At 33.6% G+C, this 22,912-nt stretch overlaps 2 protein-coding genes across 3 annotated transcripts; both read left to right on the top strand.

The window, feature by feature from the left end:
* The first annotated feature begins 1,295 nt into the window (after window positions 1-1,295).
* On the top strand, window positions 1,296-10,073 carry LOC106129978 (alpha-tocopherol transfer protein-like). 2 transcript variants are annotated; one of them, XM_013328710.2, is made up of 8 exons: window positions 1,296-1,399; window positions 5,947-6,105; window positions 6,584-6,743; window positions 7,216-7,274; window positions 7,887-8,083; window positions 8,508-8,618; window positions 9,236-9,338; window positions 9,737-10,073. In XM_013328710.2, the coding sequence occupies exons 2-8, from the start codon at window positions 5,967-5,969 to the stop codon at window positions 9,886-9,888; spliced, it is 921 nt and encodes a 306-aa protein (XP_013184164.1). In that variant the 5' UTR covers window positions 1,296-1,399; window positions 5,947-5,966; the 3' UTR covers window positions 9,889-10,073. The 2 variants fall into 2 exon arrangements, with proteins under 2 accessions (XP_013184164.1, XP_013184165.1); XM_013328711.2 differs by lacking the exon at window positions 1,296-1,399 and adding an exon at window positions 5,763-5,789.
* Window positions 10,074-11,824: 1,751 nt separating this feature from the next.
* On the top strand, window positions 11,825-22,115 carry LOC106129975 (alpha-tocopherol transfer protein-like). Its single transcript, XM_013328707.2, has 8 exons — window positions 11,825-11,913; window positions 16,431-16,582; window positions 17,057-17,216; window positions 18,251-18,309; window positions 19,374-19,573; window positions 20,075-20,185; window positions 20,574-20,676; window positions 21,106-22,115. Exons 2-8 carry the CDS (start codon window positions 16,435-16,437, stop codon window positions 21,255-21,257), a joined length of 933 nt encoding a protein of 310 aa, XP_013184161.2. The 5' UTR covers window positions 11,825-11,913; window positions 16,431-16,434; the 3' UTR covers window positions 21,258-22,115.
* Window positions 22,116-22,912: the final 797 nt, after the last annotated feature.

Here is a 22,912-nt window from a genome sequence, read left to right as displayed (position 1 = left end):
CATTGGTACCAACTGACTATGATTTGAAAATTACTAGATGCAATTTTCCGTCACTCGTAAAACACACGCTAAAATTAGCAAATTGACAAATATTAAAACTTACATACATATAATACCTGTTGCGAATAGGCAAAGCCACATTCAGCTATGAGATTCAATTAGTGATAGGTTGCTAGCCCATCGCTTGAACGAAGAATCCCAAGTTTATAAGCCTATCCCATAGTCGTCTTTCATGATATCCATGGGAAAAAATTATGCAACATGCAAATAAGGTACAGTCAACTAACCAACATTCACTGCAAATTCATCTCTATTACGACATCACAGAGATCCGTAGAGGGTTACTTGATATGCTGTTGACTGTACATACAGGCAATGGATTTAGTCTAAGTGAATCAAAATTAGCTATAAATAAGGTAGGTACTTCATAACAGAACGCCGTATCGGTCAAAAATGTGTAACCGATTATAACTAAAATAAGTGCATAGTGTCTAAATACCGTTAGATCTTAAGCAATTGAAACGTGCGGACTGAGCATTGTAATTTTAATTGTAGCAACTTGCCACCGCTATTTTATGACGATGACTCATAGTGTTCTTCTCTTTTTGCATCACATAGCTGTTTCATAAGATGAACTATCTCATTTTATATCTCACTTTTTCCTACTTATATGTTATCCAGTTGCCAAAGTAATAAATACGAAATTTTTGTATGTAATGTATGTTAATCTTTTACGCAACTACATATTGGATTTGAGTGAAAATTTGAAGCAATTAGCTTTATACATTAGAAAAACACACATGAATGCCAAGCCATGTATGCATATAATCACGTCGTTAACCCATTTTGGGTAGACAGAGCCAACAATTTTGAAAAAACGCAAAGTTGTATGGCTTAATAATGGAAATTGAGATTCAATTAAATTTATCAAGCCTATTTTGATATCCAGTGCCGGAAACCACATCACGTAGGTATGTAGGTAACTTTTGGTGTTTTAATTGGCTTAACCGAAATTATTTCTAACCTATCAAAAACTGGCAGTAGGTAGGTACCGTAAACTTTATACAGACCGTAAACTGTTACAAACTAAAATCTTAACCGTATGATGCATACATTTCTCGATTACTCTACTTTACTTGGTACACCCTCCATCCTCCCTCCAATCGCAACCTGTAACCGCGTCCATTGCGCGTGACGAAATCATAAAAAGAGCGCACTGGCTGTATCGAACCCATTCCTGACAGCGCGGGCAAACGCGCTTCGAATTTCAAAATAATTCATAGATTTTCTATTAACTTTTTTTCCGGCCAGTGTTGAAAAGACGCAAACACGTTGCGTTCAAGTGACAGTGTTTGTATTGTTGAAAGTTTGGCGTGTGACTTGATATTCCATTTTAAAGGTGATTGTCCTCTATTTTTAAATTTATTTGGTAACAGTGTTTTTGTGTTGTGATTTGGATGCGTTCTGGTAAGATAAATAATTGGTTCCAAATTGGAATTTAAATTGCAAAAAGTTTTGTACCAATGAGGAAAATAGACAACAACGTAACATCATAACTTCAGAAAATACTTACGACTTTTGTCCGTAGGAATATTAGGGGGGAAAGTATCATTTAAGGTTGAGTAAGGTCTAATCTAGTATCTCTGAACCAAATTTTATTAAAATTAACATTTAGGTATAAATAACAATCAAACTCACAAATCTTTTTACGCAGCGTTGTTCTTATAAGTATTATATCTGCTGTGCTTTCATAAGAAAGTAATATAAGTCTGATATTGAATTCAGAATATTTACATACGAATAGTGTCCTTACGGAGTTTTTTTTTTATTAGCATTGGGATAATCCGCCGTTGTGCATTTTGCTTCTTTTATTATAAATTTTTATTTTCTCTTTGTACAAAAATAAAACAAAGAACACAGTATAATAAATAAACATTATTCATTACAAACAAACCTCCATTTTGTTGTTTTATATAGAAACGGCGAGTAAGAGAGGCCATTCGCCTTTGTAGAGAAATTGCAGGTGTAGTTAAACTTGTTACTGCCCGTGACTTCAGTTCATGTTTATCTTTTATACTTATATCACGTCTTTATGCTTTACGAGTAGACAGAGCTAGTCTTGAAAATACTCGCAGGACTCTTTCAATTTATTGGATTGGACATTAATTTAGATTCAAATCGTGACAGTAAATTGAAGTATTTTTATTTTTCTTCTTTGACTTCATCTCAATATTTTATCGTTTTACATGTTACATGTTATCTCTTCACTGGAAGTTATGTAATTAGATATAAGTATGTAGTACCATTGTTGTTTCTTCATAATCTGTAAAAAATTATGAAATCAATAAAATCTACTGAACGGGTATGGCCATAACTTTACAGTAATAAGATTAGTCAATAGGTCAAAATAACACACTTAGCTATCTATAATTTATATAGATAGGTAAGCGATCGAAGCCGCGAGCGGGCTCTAGTTGTTCACATAGCAGAAAGTCGAATGTGACCGAGTTTAAGAAATTTCGTATTTAAAATGTAACTTATCCAATTTTATGCCTTATTATAATAAAAATGATCTCACCTGAATTTGACCACATTTCGAAACGTCCGGAAAATTTTGTAAATCCAATTGTGTACAAGTGTAGTCAATAAACATCTTATTTTCGGAATCAGCATTCCAAATCATACATACCTATGTTCACGTCTATATCCCATGCAGAGTAGACAGAGCTGACAGTCATAAGAAGACTGATTGGCCACTTTTAGCTGTTTTTCTTAAAGGTAGAATTGAGATTATTACCAATCATTATCTTTTTGGAGGTAATGTAACTAGGAGCGAATAATATTTCATAATACGATAATTTTTTTTCAAAGAAGGGATAGGGTCTAGGAAAAATCAGATATTTCGTCAAATTAAAAAAAAGAGTGGTATTCAGTAATTTTTTATGTGGAAATTGGACTAAGAGTATCCTAGGTTCTTTCAGTTATTCTTTGTATACTTATTTATTCTAATATCTATGAAGTACAGACGACGAAAAATAATATATCAAGCTGCAATTTAAAGACCCCATCGTTACAGTACTAAGACCACTCATCAGTCATCGTGGCGATCCGTGCATAATTCTCAATCTCATTCCCATTCAACACTCCCTTCATGTAAGCTCGTAAGTTTAGGGTAGGTACTCGCTTGATTTGATCAAGCTAAGTTGATTTTGACACTTTCATCATCCCTACATGACCTATTAATCATCATTGTATTCTCTTTCTATCCCTAACACTATATCTTCTTTCACATATTACGCTTTTCCTTAAGTAGATAAGAGTTATAAAACATGTTCTTGATATCACAATAAAAATATTTCTTACCCAATCAATGGGCCACTTAATTCCAAAAATAGTTTTCGTACATCTTGGTACGAGTATGTCTATTTAGTAATTATTTAGAAAGTGCGAACCAATTGTAAAATTTGAGATGATGGAATGTTAATGTTGTTTTATTGAGGCTGATTATAGACCAATACGTGCACGATAAGAAGACGTGAAAAATTACAGTGATTGTATTTTGCCAGATAACTAGGTTGGTATTTCTTGACCAAAAAACTTTATGAGTTTATCGCATCACTCAAAGTATCTTTGTTTGGCTTTTATAAACTCGTATATAAGGCTAAAACTTAGCTTAGTATCGACATATTCGAGTTTTGAAGGAATGATTATTGTCTCTGGTCTGCCTCGTGAGAAATTAAGATTTGTGTGTATACCTAACCTATTATATACTTTTAGGTAGGTGACTGAATATAGTTACAATTTTACTTTTAGAGCACATGGGGTTCTTGCCCATTAAATCAACTGTAATACTTAGGTATTTACTCCTTTGTAATTTGATGTTAAATTTTCTTTTCTTCGTACTTTTTCATAAGTTAGAAATCAACAGCTTACACTGCGCCTTTTATTAAATCCCCAGCAAAACACTATCCGTGTTACCGTCATAACTATCCAACTTGGAATAGATTTTTCTGTCTAGCCAGTGAAAGCCGTATAAAAACTCCTACTAAGTAGTAAAATAAAAAAAAAAACATTGTTATGCTCGCCGATCGCGTGACCCACAAGCCGTGAGTTTGTGAAATTACGTGTCAGAGAAATTTGTTAAACTCTTTAAGGTGTTCGTAGTTTTTTACTGGTACAGACACATCATTATCACTCTTTGGTATTTTTCTTTTAGTCTATACAAATATCATTATCTGAATTTCAATACCATCATTTACCCTGTTCTAGACTCTTTCATCTTTTTCTTTCCCTTATGGTGTTAATCCAGGTAATATCCTCTATGGAGAAAAGTCCGGAGTTCATCCTTGACCAAGTTTTTTACACGAAGCGACTCCCATCTTACCTGAGCAACCTTTGCAGGGAAATATAACATTTATAGGATCATCACATCCAGTTGCCTGAATATGTGGTTTCCTCATGATGTTTTCACTCACCATAAGAGCATCCTTAAGTACTCAAACCTCAGTACATAACTAAAGAAAACGCCATTGGTACACAGATAAGATAGCATTTAAATCTATGCCTCCACGCGCACTGTTCAGTAATTTTACTGAGACACCTTATCCTTTCGACCACTGACGCTCTAAATGTGTTCAAGACATTAGTGTCCACACAAGCCAAGGTTTTGGCTTCTGTGGACACTAATGTCTTGTTTCGTAAGCAGTTACCATAACCAATGATGGCACATATTTTGCAATATAGACCGCATGGAAAACCATAATGCCATCATTATTTCGTAATAGCTAGCCTTAATAGGCTATTTGACAAAGTTCTAAAAACTATCTTAGGCTATTTATTTGTTTATAAGGAGCCCTACAAAAATACTTTTCTGCCTTTATTACAGCTATTTTATTAAAAAATCGAAAAAGAAAATGCAATATTCAAATATGCCGCCAAAACGCGACTTTTAGCAATATGGCGGCCATGGCATGCAGTGACGTAAATTTCGTGTAAATATCATACAAAGCTTGTTGGTGTTTCGAAAAGTTTTGATTTTGTCTTGTTTTATTTAACTTGTGCCACGTCATGTGTGTGAAAATTTTTAAAATGAGTTCCTATAAATGTTGTGCAGTGCCTAAATGCACAAATACAACAATAAAATCTCCTACGAAATCGTTTTTTTCAATGCCGATGGATTTGAATATTCGCAAGAAGTTGTTTCAGATCATGATCTAAGATCAGTGGTTACCAAGATATACTTACATTGATGTTTTCACATTCCTCAGTTCGGCAGCATAGAAATCTGGATTGTCTTTGAAGAAGACGCCAACCATTATTGGGTCCACTTTTGCCAAAAGTGGACCTACCAAAAGTCTTTTGGTAGGTTTCGACTGTCAGCTTTCGCGAAATTGGTTTCCATTATTAAATACCTATGTTATCTGAGTAATCCTGAGCGATCAAACACTTATAAAATCTTGAAAAATAATAGCGAACACTAAGGAACAGTATGATCCACAGTCTGTTTATGGATAATTGACGTCATAATAGAAATAGCCAATCACGTTCGTTTTTAGTCACGTGACAGCTGCATAAAAAAGCCTAATTTTCTGAGACGGATTTTGTTAAAATAATGCAATATTTTTATCTCGCGTTATTACAAATCGCTCCAAAACAATAATATTAAGACTGATGACATAAAAGAAATGTATATTTTTATTACAGTCAAATAGCCTATTGTAATCGTCTCTTTTTCGCCGTAATAATTATTCGTCAGCCTCAAAGTCTCAAGGTCCTAGGTTTAAATCTCGGTAAGGTTAGGTTAAAACAAACTGTTGCTGATTGCCCTGGGTTTTTGATGATACTTTTTATATTTCACGCAATTTAAATTGAAACAATTTTGACTCATAGAAATGTACATATCTTAAAATCAAAAACAAGACTATATTACTCTTTTAATATTTTCAGGACCAGTCGATACAGCCAAGATGACGCTGGAACAGCCAACTGGGGAGATGTGGCAGAAGATCAGGGAGGAGTTGAACGAGAATGCCGACACCAAAGACGCAGACTTGGCTCACATCAAGGAGTGGTTGAAGAAGGAGCCACATCTGCCTGATGAATGGGGTAAGTTTTCGATTGTGGCAATCAATAAAAAAATTGAGCGCATTTGACATCAGCGTTAACTGGTGCTAAGCAAGAAGTCTAAGATGACGCAGTTAGTTGACCCGGGGCGTTCTTAAAACTTAAGGAAGGGACTTGTAAATAAAATTCAATGTATAATTGTAATCTTTTGTTTAAATACCAATGTACCTATACATACGAGTATATAAAATATGTGGTATTAAAAGGTCTTATAATGTAAAAAAAATATTACAATCTTGCGTTATTGAGTGAGTGACAGATAATGTACAGCCGAAACGGGGAAGTCATAATGTTATGTAGGAAGATAAAGTTAGGGATGTATGTTCGTCAGTTAGAGAATGCTAGTAAGCACTAGAAGAAAAACAGAACTGTAAACAAAAGACAGTTAATAAACACCAAGAAAAGTAAATGTGTTTGCTTTTTCAAAAGGCAAAAACCAATAATATTAATTTCGTTTCAGATGACCAGCGTATCATGACCTTCCTCCGGGGTTGCAAATTCTCCCTGGAGAAGACCAAGCGTAAGCTGGACATGTACTTCACCATGAGAACAGCTGTGCCGGAATTCTTCACAGACCGTGATGTCAAGCGGCCTGAACTACAGGAAATTCTTAATATGGTGTAAGTCGTCGTAGAAGATGATGTTAATTTTCTTTTAAAAAAACAAAGAGTTTACAAATTTAAATGGTTTATGGCAAAACTGTTAAAGTAACCAGGCGACGTGGAAGGAGATATTACAAGTTCGAATGTTACAATAATATTGTATTAGTTTGAATTTTATCCGAAATATTCACGATAGAAAATCAATTCAGATATCATTAATTTACAATATCGTGAACATTCAGTCGTTGATCATGTCATGATCATCTAAGCTTTGAAGTAGACACAAATTTAATTATGACAATGGTGACAATAATTCAATCTAAATAAATTTGAACCATAGAATCCTAAATGTGTATATTGTAAGATAATACTCTGGACGTATTTATTCATTCCGCACAGCTTGTAAATTGCTGCCTTAGAGTACTAGGCGCTAGAAAAAGGTTTCTACCCAAATCATATTAATAACTGAATTTTCATAACTTTATTACAGGCAAATGCCTCCGCTTCCTGGACTAACACCAGATGGGCGTCGTGTTATCATCATGAGAGGTAAATACTCTTATTTATATCTACACAATATCTTTTGAAATTCACTGTGAACGTCTGTGGTACTGTAGTTAAGGTATTAAAGAAGGACCTCATTAAAGTCATACTCAAGGTTTTTAAATGTGTGGAAATATACGTATAATAATTTATTTATAACTCAAGAATTGTCAATTTATTGTCATCTTATCGTTGACCCCTACGACATAATTTTAATACTATTGTATAATGCAAATTTATACATTTTGTATTGCTTATACATCGGTAAGCCAGGTTCAATAACATAGTAGTTATATGTATTAAGAAAAGCGATTGTCATCATGACGGAAATCATACCAACCAACACATTATTTCCATACGAAGCCATAAGCAGCATCGAATAATTATAACTAAATAAAACATAATCTCGTCTCCTTGCGGAGTAAACAAAGCCAATAGTTCCAATTGCCTATTGAGAAACTTGCATAAAAGTAGCTTAGGAAATTGTAGAGCTGGGTAGATAGATAGATAAAATGTTTGCACCATAAAAATAATACTCACAAAACAGCACAAAAGAGACAATTTACAAAAGCCAATGTAACCTCTTATAGTCATAAATTCTTGACCTCTCTTCATCAGGTCTCGACAAAGACGTCCAGACCCCAAATGTGGCTGACGCGTTCAAGCTGGCCCTCATGATGGGCGATGTGAGACTGGCTGAGGAGAAGGAGGGAGTTGCTGGAGATGTGTACATCCTGGACGCTTCCGTCGCCACCCCCACTCATTTCTCGAAGTTCACACCGACATTGGTGAAGAAATTCCTAGTCTGTGTACAGGTTAGTAATTTTAAAATCAGGGTCGTCCTGGCAAAAGGTCAGGTCAAGATACCACAAACAGAAGAGCTTGCATGAATAGAATCATGAATGTAGATGAAGCGAAAGAAGTATGTGGGGATCATGACAAGTGTAAAGATGTAATAAATGTTTAACCCCTCGGGAAAGAGGCGTGATTTTATATAAGTAGACATCTTATCTTACCGCGTCCAGTTTCTTCCTAAAAAGTACGTACAGAAAACGTTGGGTTCTTTTAATCTACCATTCACTGCCGACTTAGCGCCTCAAAACGCCACAAAATGACTTAACGCGTTGTCATTTTGTTTCTATTATTTCTACAATTATTCACTTTTTCTCTTGTATGATGCTAATCGTTATAAACTTTTAGGTAAAGTAGCTTTTATTAATATATTTATATCTTCAACAGGAGGCCTATCCAGTCAAACTAAAGGCTGTGCACGTCATCAACATCTCACCTCTGGTTGACAAGATCGTCAACTTCGTTAAACCTTTCATCAAGGACAAGATCAAAGAAAGAGTAAGTAGACATTACAATTAATTAATAGTAAAGTTTATTATAAGGAGATGTAGTAAACACGATCGTCAACTATATAAAGCTTTTATCAAGAAAAAGTTTAAAGTATGTAAAGACAAACATTAAATTTATAGAAGAAATTTTAAAGTACAGGTATACCTACATTATTTGAAAAAAGTTAAAAAATAATATCAATCGCCATCGAAGGATGATCATATTATGAACAGAAAATGATATGACTTTATGAAGGATGGAGGAGCCCGGGGTATGCTTTTGACCACTCTTTGTTTTGACGCTCTACATGTTTCTTCTGTAGGTAATAAAATAATGTTATGTTTACCAAAAAGGATAAAACTTATTGCATCATTGAATTTATTATCTTTATTATTTGTACACCTCACTTAATTATTTATTCTATTTTCATTACTCGACAGGTGGTTGATCGTTGTACATAGTGTACCTGTCATTTCGTTGAAAATATTTATAATTTTAATGAAACTGTTCATTAACATACTATTATCAAAATACACTACGTCAGCCGCAGACTTGTTAATTAAAACAAATTGTATTTTTTTTTTCAGTCGAATTAATATTTAACGATCTATTTTATTCTGTTGTAGATCTTCCTCCATTCCGACTCCAGTGAGTTGTACAAATACGTGCCCAAGGAAATGTTACCCAATGAATATGGTGGCAACGCCGGCAGCATGGCTGATTTACATAGTAAGTATATCAATTTTATGTTACTTTATTAGTAATCATTAATACTGTACATTACTACTCAAATCTATGTCACCCATCACTCTGAGATCAGAAATCTCTCATAAGAAAAGAAACTATTATAAGACAAAAGTACATATATTGAGTGTAGCTTGACCAATAGATTGAATATCTTGAGACCAGTCATGGTGATTAAAGCCATTATCATTATTTTATCCAAATGATTTGATATTTCAAATCATTTGGATAAAGATATAAGATATTCCTTATCTCAAAATTCCAGTCCTTGAAGAAGTATATCACTATATTCAGTTTACCATTTCTTAACTGTTGATTCACATATAGATGCTATTAGACTTAGAAAATGAAAGGTAAGAACTAACACTTAAACTTGATTCTAGGTGCGTGGGTCAAGAAAATGGACGAGTACACAGACTGGTTCAAACAACAGGAAGACGTGAAAGCCAACGAAGCCCTGAGACCGGGCAAACCGACCAATTACGATGAACTCTTCGGAATCGACGGCTCCTTCCGTCAGTTGGTCATAGATTGATTCTTCTCAATTGAGTTGGTTTATTTCATCAAGATTCTCATTATTTTATAGGTTAACTGCTTTCTCTATCGCTTTTTCAGTTACCACTTTTATGTACCAAATGTTGTCGTCAACCAAAGGTCTTGCTCAATTAGGTGTGTTGATATTAAGACGTTTGAATCTATTGGTTTTGTTAAGCATTTGATTAAATATACACTTTTTATTATTATTTGAGGCTGTTTTATTATCTTCATTTTAATTTCAACCGCTTATTTTTCCCTCCTTTTGTTGAGCCACTGATATTTCTATACACATTTTGTTATTCATTTTCCTTGTCCTAGTGGCGTTTCCCTGGGGTTTTTGAGGAAAACTCCCCGTCTGAACCCCAGTGACAGAAGAACTAAATTTGGTTCACGGCTCTTGCACTGTGGTAAATCAACTTACTATTTGTTCGCCTATCACAAAAACAAATAGTATAATGTAAAGGTTTAAAATAATTATTACAATATTATAAATCGAAACGCGCGTTAAGTATATTTTAAAATATCCTATATCATTTGGAGGAGATGTAAAAGAATTCTGTGAAGTTTTAATGAAAATGGAAGCGAACAAAAATCTAAAGAGATATAATTGATGTGAAAAATTAATTTTGATTTGAGTCAAATACTAAATAAACGATCAAACGAGGCTTTTTAAGGAGAGCTAATTTTGAATTCTTATAGAATAACAGTATTATTTTTCGCGTTTTAAAGTCGACGATACGAAAAAGTGGGACATTGTTTTATATTTAATATGATCACAACAATCATTACAACAAGACTAAACTTCACAGCACCCAAACAGCCAAAAACTATCATTGGTACATTCACCTATTAACAAAATTTCTTACATAAACCCAAAGAAATAGGTTCACTGCCAAACAATTACGTGATATTAAATGAAGCATTCAGTCTACTTGTTCATAGAGTATAACACAGTTGCGATACAAAAAGTATACCGACTTACGTATTCGTGTTGAAACATCCTGAATTTCGACTGTCCTGCGTTTTTTGATTTACAACATTGCCGTCGATCAAGTATACAGACTACTATAGAAATCTAACGAATCTGTAAATGAAATTAATCTAATGTTAAATCCACCATCTTAATAGCAAATTTTTATTTATGATTTTAATTCTAATTTGGTATCGTTTAATTGGTTAGACATAAAGAAAGACATTAGCCAGTAGAAGACTGAATAAAGTGAAAAATGTCGCAAAATTAACCCGGGACCTATAGAATGAAGGCGGTGCACAGAACTGGTGGAGTATGATAGTTGAGGTTATTTTCTTCAACAATTGATTATTGTAAGAATAATCCTACAATTAAGGAAATATTCTTTAACTGATGTATAAAAACCCAGTCATATCATAACGAATGAGTTGCGTCTTTTTACCTTGTTTGGTCTTTGACCCTAGATGCTAGATAAACTAAATAACGTAATAGTCGTGAGACTCTACTACCTGTTTGTCAGACTGTTAAATAAGCAGATCTATTACTCTCCTGTGTTCTAATGAAAGTAAAAAAGAGACTCTCCATTACTCTTCTTACTCTACACGGTCTTAACAAAAATTAAGACATGATTATTATGTATTTTGCTACTCAAATAACTTTACGCTTTAATTTGAGCAGCGTAGCGCGCATTTCCGAGACGTAAGGACCAAATAGGGTTGTAATAATCGTGAAAAAGGTAACAAACAAACACACTAGCAAAATGGTCGGTATGAGATAAGATTGATCGACAAAAAACGAAGCAAAGCATGAAAAACACAATAGATTTAAAGATGGCAATAACCTTACATCACATCAAAAAAATATTTGCAATGTTAATTCACTAGCCCTTGCAGTCAAATATTAAGATTGGCCGGTAAAAGTGACGCGCTTGCACAATGTGCCAGCAAGGTCTCCATGTTGTAAGATATATCTTAATTTTCTCAGTTCAGTTCGAGAAGCGGTGTTGTGCACCTGCTTCGGCCATTTTGTTCCACCTGAATTTAGACTTTAGGGGTAAGTTAAATTTTTTCATTATGTTCTTAAATTATTATCACAATTTTCTCAATAAAAATTGAGACGCGGTGTTATTCACCCGCAACCGGCATTTTGTTAATTGTTCACCTGATTTTTGGGGTAAGATTAATTTAGTTTAGTAATTTTATAAATATCTTAGTCAAAAAAGTCAGATCAGTCGTGGATATTTTCTTTCTTCTTCTTTCTCCTGGCTATAGTCCCAATTTATTTGGGGTCAGCCCTCCTAGTATTTCTGCGCCACACCACACGGTTGTGGGTTGTCTGTTTGTTAATGCATGTGCTCTTCAGGTCATTCTTTGTGGACATTTTATTTTATGAAATTAGACTAGAAATTAGAGCAAGTTTATTTTTATCTTTTTAGATAAATACTCGTACCTCAATTTGGTAGGTTTATTTTAACTCGCGGATCGAGTCTACTCGTTGTTTATTTTGATTATTATTTACCTGATTTAGGAATTTTAGGGTAAGTACAATATTTTGTAATTTTATTAAATAAATAGGTATCTTAATTTGGTCAATTTGATTTGACACACAGAATTTTCCCAATCGTAGACATTTTAAAAATTGTTTGGAGAGTGTACAGCTTTGGGATTAATTTAAAGAGGTCAAGTGGCCTATTCTGACTTTTAAAATCAATTTTGACTTTTTATATAAGTGTTATTTAATTAGTTAGATATAATAGATATAACTAAGTAGAATTCACATAAACTTTTATTTCAATTTCACAAACCTTCTTTTCCATTTCCATTGAATCTTAGTTTTGAAGTGGATAACTTAAATCGATGTAGCTGCATTATTATAAACACATTATGTTTTTATCACAATTTTTTATACTTATAAGTATTATACCTAGAAAGTTCCTGACGAGAAAATTCCACAACGCTGTACAGACAGAAAGATGAATAGATATATAATAATAAATAGATATATAATATTCCATACTGACTTGGAATAAATAACATTGATTTTTATTTATGTATTGCACACGGATTCTCTGGTAGTTATAAAAGCATCATAATTATTATTCGACGTACCTTAGTTTCGGGTGCATCTCCACCTCTTGGAATGGAGCCCGGGGTCCATGTAAGATTACTTACCAACTTTTCCGATTTATGGAACACCAAGTAGGAAGCTGTATTGGTCAAGTCACATTTTTACGCTAAGCGACTCCCGTCTGACCTCTGCAAACTTGCAGGGGAAGCTGTAAAATTTATTCTATGTAAAGTTTTAAGTACTACGAGTATTTTTACCCGCAGCTTCGCCCGCGCGACTAAAACGTCATCTACAAGTGCGAATTTAGCGCCACCTACAAAAGAATATATGTTGGTGTTTTGCAAATCCCACGGGATCTTAAGTTTTTACCGCGGAATAAATAATATAGTAATAGTAAAAAAAATATGTTCAGGACTAACTCAGGACTAAGTATCTTGTTGAAGAAAATGCTGCAGTGCAGTTTGTTACCGCTTCTTCTGCACTGACGCCTTGGAAGCGGCAGTAAACTTAGTTTTTAAGTAATATATTTGACGTCAACCAAGTTGTTAAACCATACGACAATTATTAAGCGATATAATAATATCCTATAATAATGAATAAAAAATTTTGAATTTTGAATTTTGAATTTTGTTAGTCGGAAAAAAACTGTATTATTAGTATTTTTTAAAATATAGATTTGCTTGGTTCAAACAAAATATTTTATTGAATTTTCACTAGGTTTTCACTTCAATACTTCCCTTAATGCACACGGCTGATGGCACCATGGCGTGTTTGTTTCACAAACCGTAGTCCTTCCATCGGAAACAATTGCCAATACTATACTAATTGTCAGTTGTTTTGCAAATGTATGTAGGTATGTTATTTATGTAACATGCAAATGTATTGTGATAGAGAATGAAGCTTTTATCTATCTATCAAATGTAAATGTTAGTAATACTAAGAAAAATGAATAGAACCACTCCATCTCCCCATGGTTGTCGTAAAAGGCGACTAAGGAATAGGCTTACAAACTTGGGATTCTTCTTTTAAGCGATGGGCCAACAACCGGTCACTATTTGAATTCCAATTATATCATTAAGCCAAACAGCTAAACGTGGCCTATCAGTTTTTACAAGGCTGTGGGCTCTGTCTGCCCTGCAAAGGATATAGATGTTATTATATGAATATATTTATGTTCCATTCGACCCATGACATTGTCATGGTTGGCAATGATATGACATGACACATTGTGACATGGCACATCAAATGAGCCATCAGTGCATCGTATTTCAATGATGAGTCTGGTGACGATAACACCGATATTTATTGTAGACAAATCATGAAGGTTGTTAGTTAGTAACATTATAATATTTCATGATAAATTTATTTAATGAATTGAGATGAGTTGACGTTTTCTGCAAGAAATGACGTACGCATATTTAATTACGTAGTGAGGATAATGCTATCTTAATTATAAAGGGTTATTATAGAATATTATTCACTTATATAAAGTATCTACAGTAGAAGGGTATTAGCAGTACTCTATCTTATACAAATTTATTATATAATAATTTAAAAGCTCCCTTTGTGAATCTACATCCGACTAATATTATGAATGCACCAGTAAGTTTATTTGTTTGTTTGTTTTCATTTCACGCGTTATCTACAGAACCACACATCTTGAAATTTTGCGTACTTGAGTCTGAAGAAGGACATAGGGTAATTTCTATCCCGATAAAAACTATAGTTCCCGTGTAATTTGCGAGAAACCTGTCTTCTTTGGTAGATGGCGCTAAATTCGCACGGGTGAATGCTATTTCTTTATAAAAAACAGCTTGACTAGGATTGTATAAACCTTTTTATTCTATGTACTTATATATTACACGATTTTCAACACGAGGCCCTTCTTCATTTCAAGTTCACACTGAATTTAACAATTTCCTAGAATATTTGAAATTATATATTTTTATGCCTTATGGCATAAAGGCGACCTGCTGTACATTTTACATGCATAGTTAAAATAGATAAATAAAAATATTTCTATTTAGATTATACTTATTGCACGCGGAAGCCGAACCCAGACAATATAACAGCCTGGAATAAAGATGACCAAAGTGGTAATCAATACATATATACATATGTATGTATTCATATTTTCATATATTTCCCAACCTTAATAAAATTATGTACCTATATATTTTAATTTTTGAATTTTGTTAACTATAAGGCACATACCTACATAGAAAAAACATTTAGAATAACATAATTTTATCCAAATAAATGCCCCAGGACGAAGCCACAGTTTCAGCTTTAATAATATATACTAACAACATGAAGAAAATATGCATTTCTCTCCGACAGCACCATGGTCCATAATGACATTAGCCTTGAACATAATACCAGTTCTCAACCTTGGCCCGGCTTCCAAACTTATGTACCAAGTATGAGGAAACATGTTGCTTCACCAGGTCCGAAATCTGCGTTAGATATTGCAATCTTATGCGCCTACCTCAACTTAGTCATTAAGATTTAGGTACTTTGTAAAAGTAGTCTTGTGGTTTTTTTAAGCGACATAAAAAATAAAGGGCTAAGTACGAGTCGTTTATGAACCGATTTTGGTACCGTTTGATGTATCTTTTTTTATTTTATAAATTGTCTTTTTTATTATTCATATTTTATTTTTATATATAATAATAAGTTATTTTAAACTTTAACAATTTAATCATGCAATGACAAGTACATTTGCTTAAAACAAAACAACAACTATCGCATTACAGTTAATAATCAAAAGTTGGTTATCGATGGAATAAATTACATAAAAAAGTAAGTTTGAAATGTTCTATAGCGCCCGCAATGTATCAATGTACAAGTTGACTAATGCCAAGTTAAATATCTTACTTTTTTCTAAAAGTGAGAAAATGAAGCCATAGTCTTAGATTACGATCTATGTAGTATATTCCCATGATCTCTGCTACCACCTGCAATTATTTTCTTCCGTGTAAAGTACTCGTAACGTGACATAAATAACAAATTAAAAAATATTTTCTATTGTGTTAAGTGTAACTTATTACGTTTTTATTAAGCGTAAACTTATGGAAAAAGCACACGAAAAATATAAAATCTGTTAATCTCACGTGATCAAATGTAAACGAATGAAATATGATGAGTAGGTATTATAAAATCGCTTTGCTTTTTGTGCACCGTACGTACAATTCGTTTTACTTATCTCTTCTTTATCGACTACGAAGTAGACAGAGCTTCGCAGATACAAAGAACGTTCAGCTGGATGGCTTATTGTTTTGACATCAAAAAGTGACATTTGTAGGTATCCAATTTGGAAATATAAAAGAACTGAAAGAAGAAGAATTGAGGTTCACATAGAAGATACTTAAGTTGAAGATCCATCACAATAAGAAGAATCCCACGCATCATCATCACCATTACTATTTTATTAACTCTGTGATATAAGTAATTACAAAAATAATTGAATAATTAAATATTAATATTGCTAATTATATTTACAGAAAGATGACGTCCCCAATTCTTATGCAGCCGACTGGGGAAGTCTGGAAGCAGATCAGGATAGAGCTGAATGAGAATGTGGACACCAGGGACCAGGACCTGGCCCATATCAAGGAGTGGCTGAAGAAGCAGCCGCACCTCCCGGACGAATGGGGTAAGTTTTCGATTACGTTTTGTATGGGGTAAACAGACTACCTTACCCTTTGGAATATAAGAGCTAATAATGGAAGGCCACCTTAATAGGGTTTTTATAATATAATAGATTTTTTCTTTCTATCTTAAAGCCAACTGAACGTGGCCTATCAATCTTTACAAGACTGTTAGCTCTGTCTACCCCGCAAGGGATATAGACGTGATTATATGTATGTATGTATGTAGATTTTTCCCAAAAATTGTTAATTTCTACATTTTTGTGTTTAGGCACACTTTTACTACTGCTATCACTCTATCATCTTTGTGTGTTCCATTATTAACATCCTTCACCAATATGCTTCAGGGCATGGCGTCCAATTTTTGACATTTCTCTTTCCACTATGTCAGATCTACTATATCATTGGCGCGTATAACATCATGACGTCATCGCGTCAGTTTTAATTTATATTATTTGATGAATTGATTGGTATCACAGATGAAGGCCGCATTATGACCTTCCTACGAGGCTGTAAATTCTCTCTGGAGAAGACTAAGCGCAAGCTGGACATGTACTTCACCATGAGAGCAGCGTGCCCGGAGTTCTTCAACGACAGGGACATCACGAGGCCGGAGTTTAAAGAACTGCTGGAGAAGGCGTAAGTTTGTCTTCTGGAAAGCTTAAGTACAATTAATTATATTATTTAGTTAAACGATATTTATGCACACGCCGTACCGCTCCTAAATTCATCTCTCCTCTCATGGGCCTGCTGGAAGAAATTTCTATTGAAAAAAGTAGCACCTTTGTATTTTGAATTATCTTTGTTGTTTGAATTATCTACTGTATTTAATGCTCCTGTATATAATTTTGTGTACATAAATAAATAAAAATAATAATCTCTCTCTCTCTCTCTCTCGTATTTGCGCGTTCCCAATTGCACCCTCTACGATAGTGGTTAGACCCTTGGGGTCCACTTTCCCACTTTTGTCTTTCCGATTTGTCCGGTCTTCGGCATCTTCAGTTTTCAGACTATTAGCACGCATATCTGAAGTTTGTTAGTATTTACTACTCCCTATTATTAGATATAATTAAACATGCAGAGCAGTGTACATCTTTTTATTCAAGGATTGATCGATGACAAAAACATTCAGTGACATTATATATAGATATAATGTCACTGAATAATAAACTCCATTCTAGTATCAGCACACAATAATATCATCTATAACGACGTGAAGCATATATTAGACACCAGCTTTTACCCCCAGCTTCACCCGCGTGAAATAAGCGCCATTTACAAAAAGCGACGTAGTCTGTGCCACCTAAAAAATAATACAGGTTTTACGTTTAATCCCACGGGAGCTTTCGTTTTTACCGGGATGAAAGGTATCCTATGTCCTTGTCCTTAGTATTTATTTTATTTGATGGTATATTTGTACGTTTACTTTTTCTTGAATTATTGATTCCCATAAACGCTACGATAAAGTCCAAGCGTAAGCCTGTTAACAAGAAACCTATTTACACCTTCATTGATAAATTAAAATTACGTGTAGATAAAAATTCAAAAAATTCAAAATTCAAAAATTTCTTTATTTTCTCTACAATCTTATAGTTAGTGTATAAACAAACAGATCACAGGTAAGGAATATAACTAGATAGATTTTAATCTTTTTATAATATATTTAATTTCAGACAAGGGCCGCCCCTGCCTCGTATAACCCCAAGTGGTCGTCGGGTCACTATCGCAAGAGGTACGTACTCATTACTATTTAGCTTTTGTATTGACTATTGGCTCTGTTTATCCCGCAAGGGATTAACGTGATTAATGTATGAGTGGGGCTGCAGGCATAACCTAGGACAACGATGATCGAAATATAATTAGAAACCTATAATTATATGATATCATCGTTATTGTCAACGATATAACACTATTATTGGTAAAAAAACATTTATAATTGAGCTAGGTAGATATATTTATTTATTCAAATAATTTGAGCGAATATAAAATAATTCATGCATAAAACTTTGCATAATTCGTATTTTTAACTAACAAAAATTTTGAATCATACGTAATTTTAGAGGTCATAAGTCACGACTCTCAACCATGAAGGCATTATGCAAGACATGAGCAATAGCAAATATGAGTATGAAAAGAAAGAACCAAGAATTTTTATGCATTTTCCCTTTACGAGTAAGGATCTGTTGGAGGAAATTTACATTGAAACAAGTAAAATTTATATAGTTTGTTATTCAAGTATGTAATAAAAAAGAAACTATTAAGTTCGAGCATTTGATTAAAATTACCCCACATGTAACATAGATTTATCATGGCTTTATATAAAAGATATACCTTCATACCTAATGGAATTAGGATTCAAATAGTGTTAGGTTTCTAGTCAATCGCGTAAAAGAAGAATTTGAACTTGGACCTTGTGTTAAATTTAAAATCTGCTACAATGGGACTGATATATCTTAAAGAAAAAAGTCCCTTAATTAAATAAAAATTTAAAAAAAATTAAGAAACAACTTTATAAAACTTTTTCCATGACTTACTCTTATAATCTGCACGTAGAAAGAAGCACTATGTTTTTGTAAGCTACCAGAGCAGCATGGAAGCAAATAAATGTTATAATACATACATACATACATATGGTCACGTCTATATCCCTTGCGGGGTAGACAGAGCCAACAGTCTTGAAAAGACTGAATGGCCACGTACAGCTATTTGGCTTAACGATAGAATTGAGATTCAACTAGTGACAGGTTGCTAGCCCATCGCCTAAATGTTATAAAATTGTATAAAACTTACTTCCAGCTGTCGACCCAAACGTTGATGCGGCACAATTGGTGAATGTCTTCAAAGTCGCTCTGATGATTGGTGATATTAGACTGAAGGAAGAAAAAGAAGGTGTTGGCGGCGACGTGTACATTCTGGATGCTTCTAAAGCCGTGTCTCCGAGCAACCTGGCCAAGGTCTCTCCGGCATTGCTGAAGAAGTTCTTGATCTGTGTTCAGGTAATTTTAATGTATCAGTTAATGAAATTGACGTAAAAACCAATCAATATTACGATAATCATAGCTAGCTTTACAAATAATACAAATAGTGAGTTAAGGTCACTCGTTATGATCCCTTTCCTATATAATTCTTTTATTTTATCTCGGACGTTTCGAATTATATCACCATGATCCGTAGTCACCAAGCGACTTGCTGCAGTTTAATGAAGTATAAATTCTGACACCGTGCCGCTGCAGTTTCCCCTGCTTGAAAAACTTAAAGGGATTATTAAGAAATGCCAATTGTACCTCAGAGGCATTCGGACATGATAGCGATTTTCGTTTAACGTGGTCGAAGCAGCTGTGGGCATGAGTTATCTAGTCAATTCATAATTGGCCGTGTAATCGCTAAATAAATAACCAAAACCTGTCGCATTGAGAATCTCCACTGTTTTTAAAATGGATTGAAAAAAAATGAGTTTCTTTTAATTTAGATGAAACAATTTTTATTTATAATTCCAGGAAGCCTACCCAGTGAAACTGAAAGAGGTCCACGTAGTGAACGCCTCTCCGTTAGTGGACAAGATCGTAAGCTTGGTCAAGCCGTTTTTGAAACAGAAGCTTAGGGAGAGGGTAAGTAGAATTTATTTGAATCAGTACAAAATAGAATATTAATAATCAAAAAAGCGTAGCTGAGATCACACCAGCTAACAATTTAAAAAGAGAACATTTACTGACTGATCGACCGCCATAACACGCACAGATCAAAACGTTAGGTTTTAAGAGTTACAATTTGGCAAAAAGTTTCCTTATGAGTTCTAAGGGCGCAATAAGAGAAGATTTTCCGGATATCGCGCTGGAACTGACATGAACTGATATTTTTGAATCACATAAGTGTCTCTAGTTTTATTTAAAAAATACATTATTTTTGTAGGTAGACTTAAAGAACACGCAATAATTACATTAACGACGACCTTTTTAGATGCGGACAAAGACTAATTAAAACAATTATTACTTCCAGATATTTATCCACACAGACATAAACACGCTTTATGAGTACGTGCCGAAGGATGTTCTTCCTGAAGAGTATGGTGGAACCGGCGGGTCCCTTTCCGAACTGTGCAGTAAGTATAAGTCATTCTTTAAACGTATTATTTACCTAGAACATTGACAAACTATACAAGACGGTAAGTTAAAACGACAAGCAAATAGTTTATGTAATCATATCAACTTGACCGGGGTAGGAAAATGGGATCAAGTTCAAAGGCGCTATGCGTAATATCTTAAATATGAACCGATGTTATATGACATGGCGGTTACAACATATATTTTACGGTGGGTCTACCCATAAATAATGTCATAGAGAATTTACAAACAAACAATAGTAATTACGTTTACATAAGAATTAACGCTAAAGCTAAAATAAGTTTAATTTTTTTGTAGTTGTTCTAATTTGTGACGAAATGGTTTCAAAACAAAAAATTCTGAACTAAAATTAATTTTAATTATTTTTCGGAATTTTTTTTTTAATACCTTGTGTATCATCCTTACAGAGCTCTGGATCCAAAAATTGGAAGAATATGGCGACTGGTTCAAAGAACAGGAGTCTATCAAGGCAAACGAGGCTCTGCGGCCAGGGAAACCCACCAACTATGATGAGCTTTTCGGCATCGATGGCTCTTTTAGACAACTATCCATAGACTAAGGAATAATGCAATTAGTACTGTTAAGATTGAACAGAGATGATGGTTATTAAAATAAGTTCGTATGTGAGTTTATTGCGCTGTAACAAATGTTACTTTAAACAATCTGTAGTTATCATTTAATCATTTGTTCCTTAAATGTTGATTTGTATTAATTCTTTACACACATTTAACCAGAAAAGGCCATAGACCGTATTTCCCTATTCTATATTCCTGTGCACCAAGCAGTTAGTTCTTGACATCAGACTGATATTCAAAGTTTTTCTTCCTTTCATAACTTTCATCTGTTGATAAATCTTCAGATAAACTTTTACGTTAGTCCTTACATCCTTTCTCTTTTTTGTAATTTTTTTTTACTCTTTGCTTTAAATCCTCCTTTAAATAATCTCGGTGGCTTCGTAAAATTATAAATCATGTTTTTATATTTCTACGTTTTATAGACAGAATTTTTTCAAAGAAATTATATAATCACAAAACCAAGCCTTATTTGAAAATTCAGAAAGATCGGCAAAATTATTATTTAGCATACACTTTGATAGTCAGTAAGTACATACAAGTAAAACATGAAATCTTGGGTCATCTAACGTCCATAAGGAAGGCGAGAAAAGATTTGTTTAGGTTCATGAGACGACAGTGGATGATAAATATATTTTGATGGCTTTTCAAACCTAAAAAGCAGTATTTCCTGTGCTGTTTCCGGTAAAATTACTTACAATAAGTTTAAGTGGCACCTTTGCTTTCTTATAAGTGGGAGAAAAGGGTTTTATTTTACGATTCTTCCAAACGAGTGTGATACATAATTATAGTTTACTTTAGTTTTAAACTTGTAACAGTTTTTAAAATAAAATAGATGAAAAATTTATATTGTTTTTAGATTTTCCTTAACCTTTTTCTTCTTCTTATCCTTATCTATCTTCGTTCCAAAATTTACGGAAATCGTTTTTATATTTCCCTGAGACACTTTAGGTACCAGACCAGTTACAACTTCGTCATCACAGTAATTTCGACATCTGAAGATTACTCTGTCTATATGTCTATTATATTTCTATGTTCAGAAAAGTAAAGTCATATTTAAAAAAGCTTTGTGTCATTTTTGATTGTGAATGCGGTCGTAGAAATATCTTTGTCACCTCTTACGAATATTAAAATTACGACCAATCATCATCCTACACGAGGTTAACGTCCGTGACTAACAAACAGTTCCATTTATTTACCATGGTAGGTACACTTACCATGGGAACTAAATGGATTGGTTCAAGTCTAAATTGCCGTTTAATGATCTACGAGCACCAAAGTTTGTCTAAGCTAAGTAAAAAATAGGTAAAAAAACTTTTTAATTTAAACGGTTTTATGTTAAACATACATTGCAATGTTTAATATAAATGTACTAAAAACCAAAAAATAATAAAATAGATACAGTCATGGGAATTATAAACATATGCATAGAGTAGACTAAAATAAAACCGTGGGGCACGTCAATTGTCTACAATCGTTGATTAAAATGTTTGTTTTGTAATGTTACACTATAATTAGGCAGTTGTTCAACCGACAACGATGGACGTGTGATAAGTAGGGCTAGAATGTGGAAACAAGTTAGCAAGCTCGATTAAGCGAGTTTTAGGGTTTCATAATGTTGAGCGAGTAGTACTTTTATCAT

This window comes from Amyelois transitella, chromosome 22 (genome assembly GCF_032362555.1).
Source record: "Amyelois transitella isolate CPQ chromosome 22, ilAmyTran1.1, whole genome shotgun sequence".
In the NCBI taxonomy this organism is placed as follows: Eukaryota; Metazoa; Arthropoda; class Insecta; order Lepidoptera; family Pyralidae; genus Amyelois; species Amyelois transitella.
The sequence above is the reverse complement of the archived record's forward strand: the minus strand, read 5'-3'. Positions and strand labels throughout refer to the sequence as shown.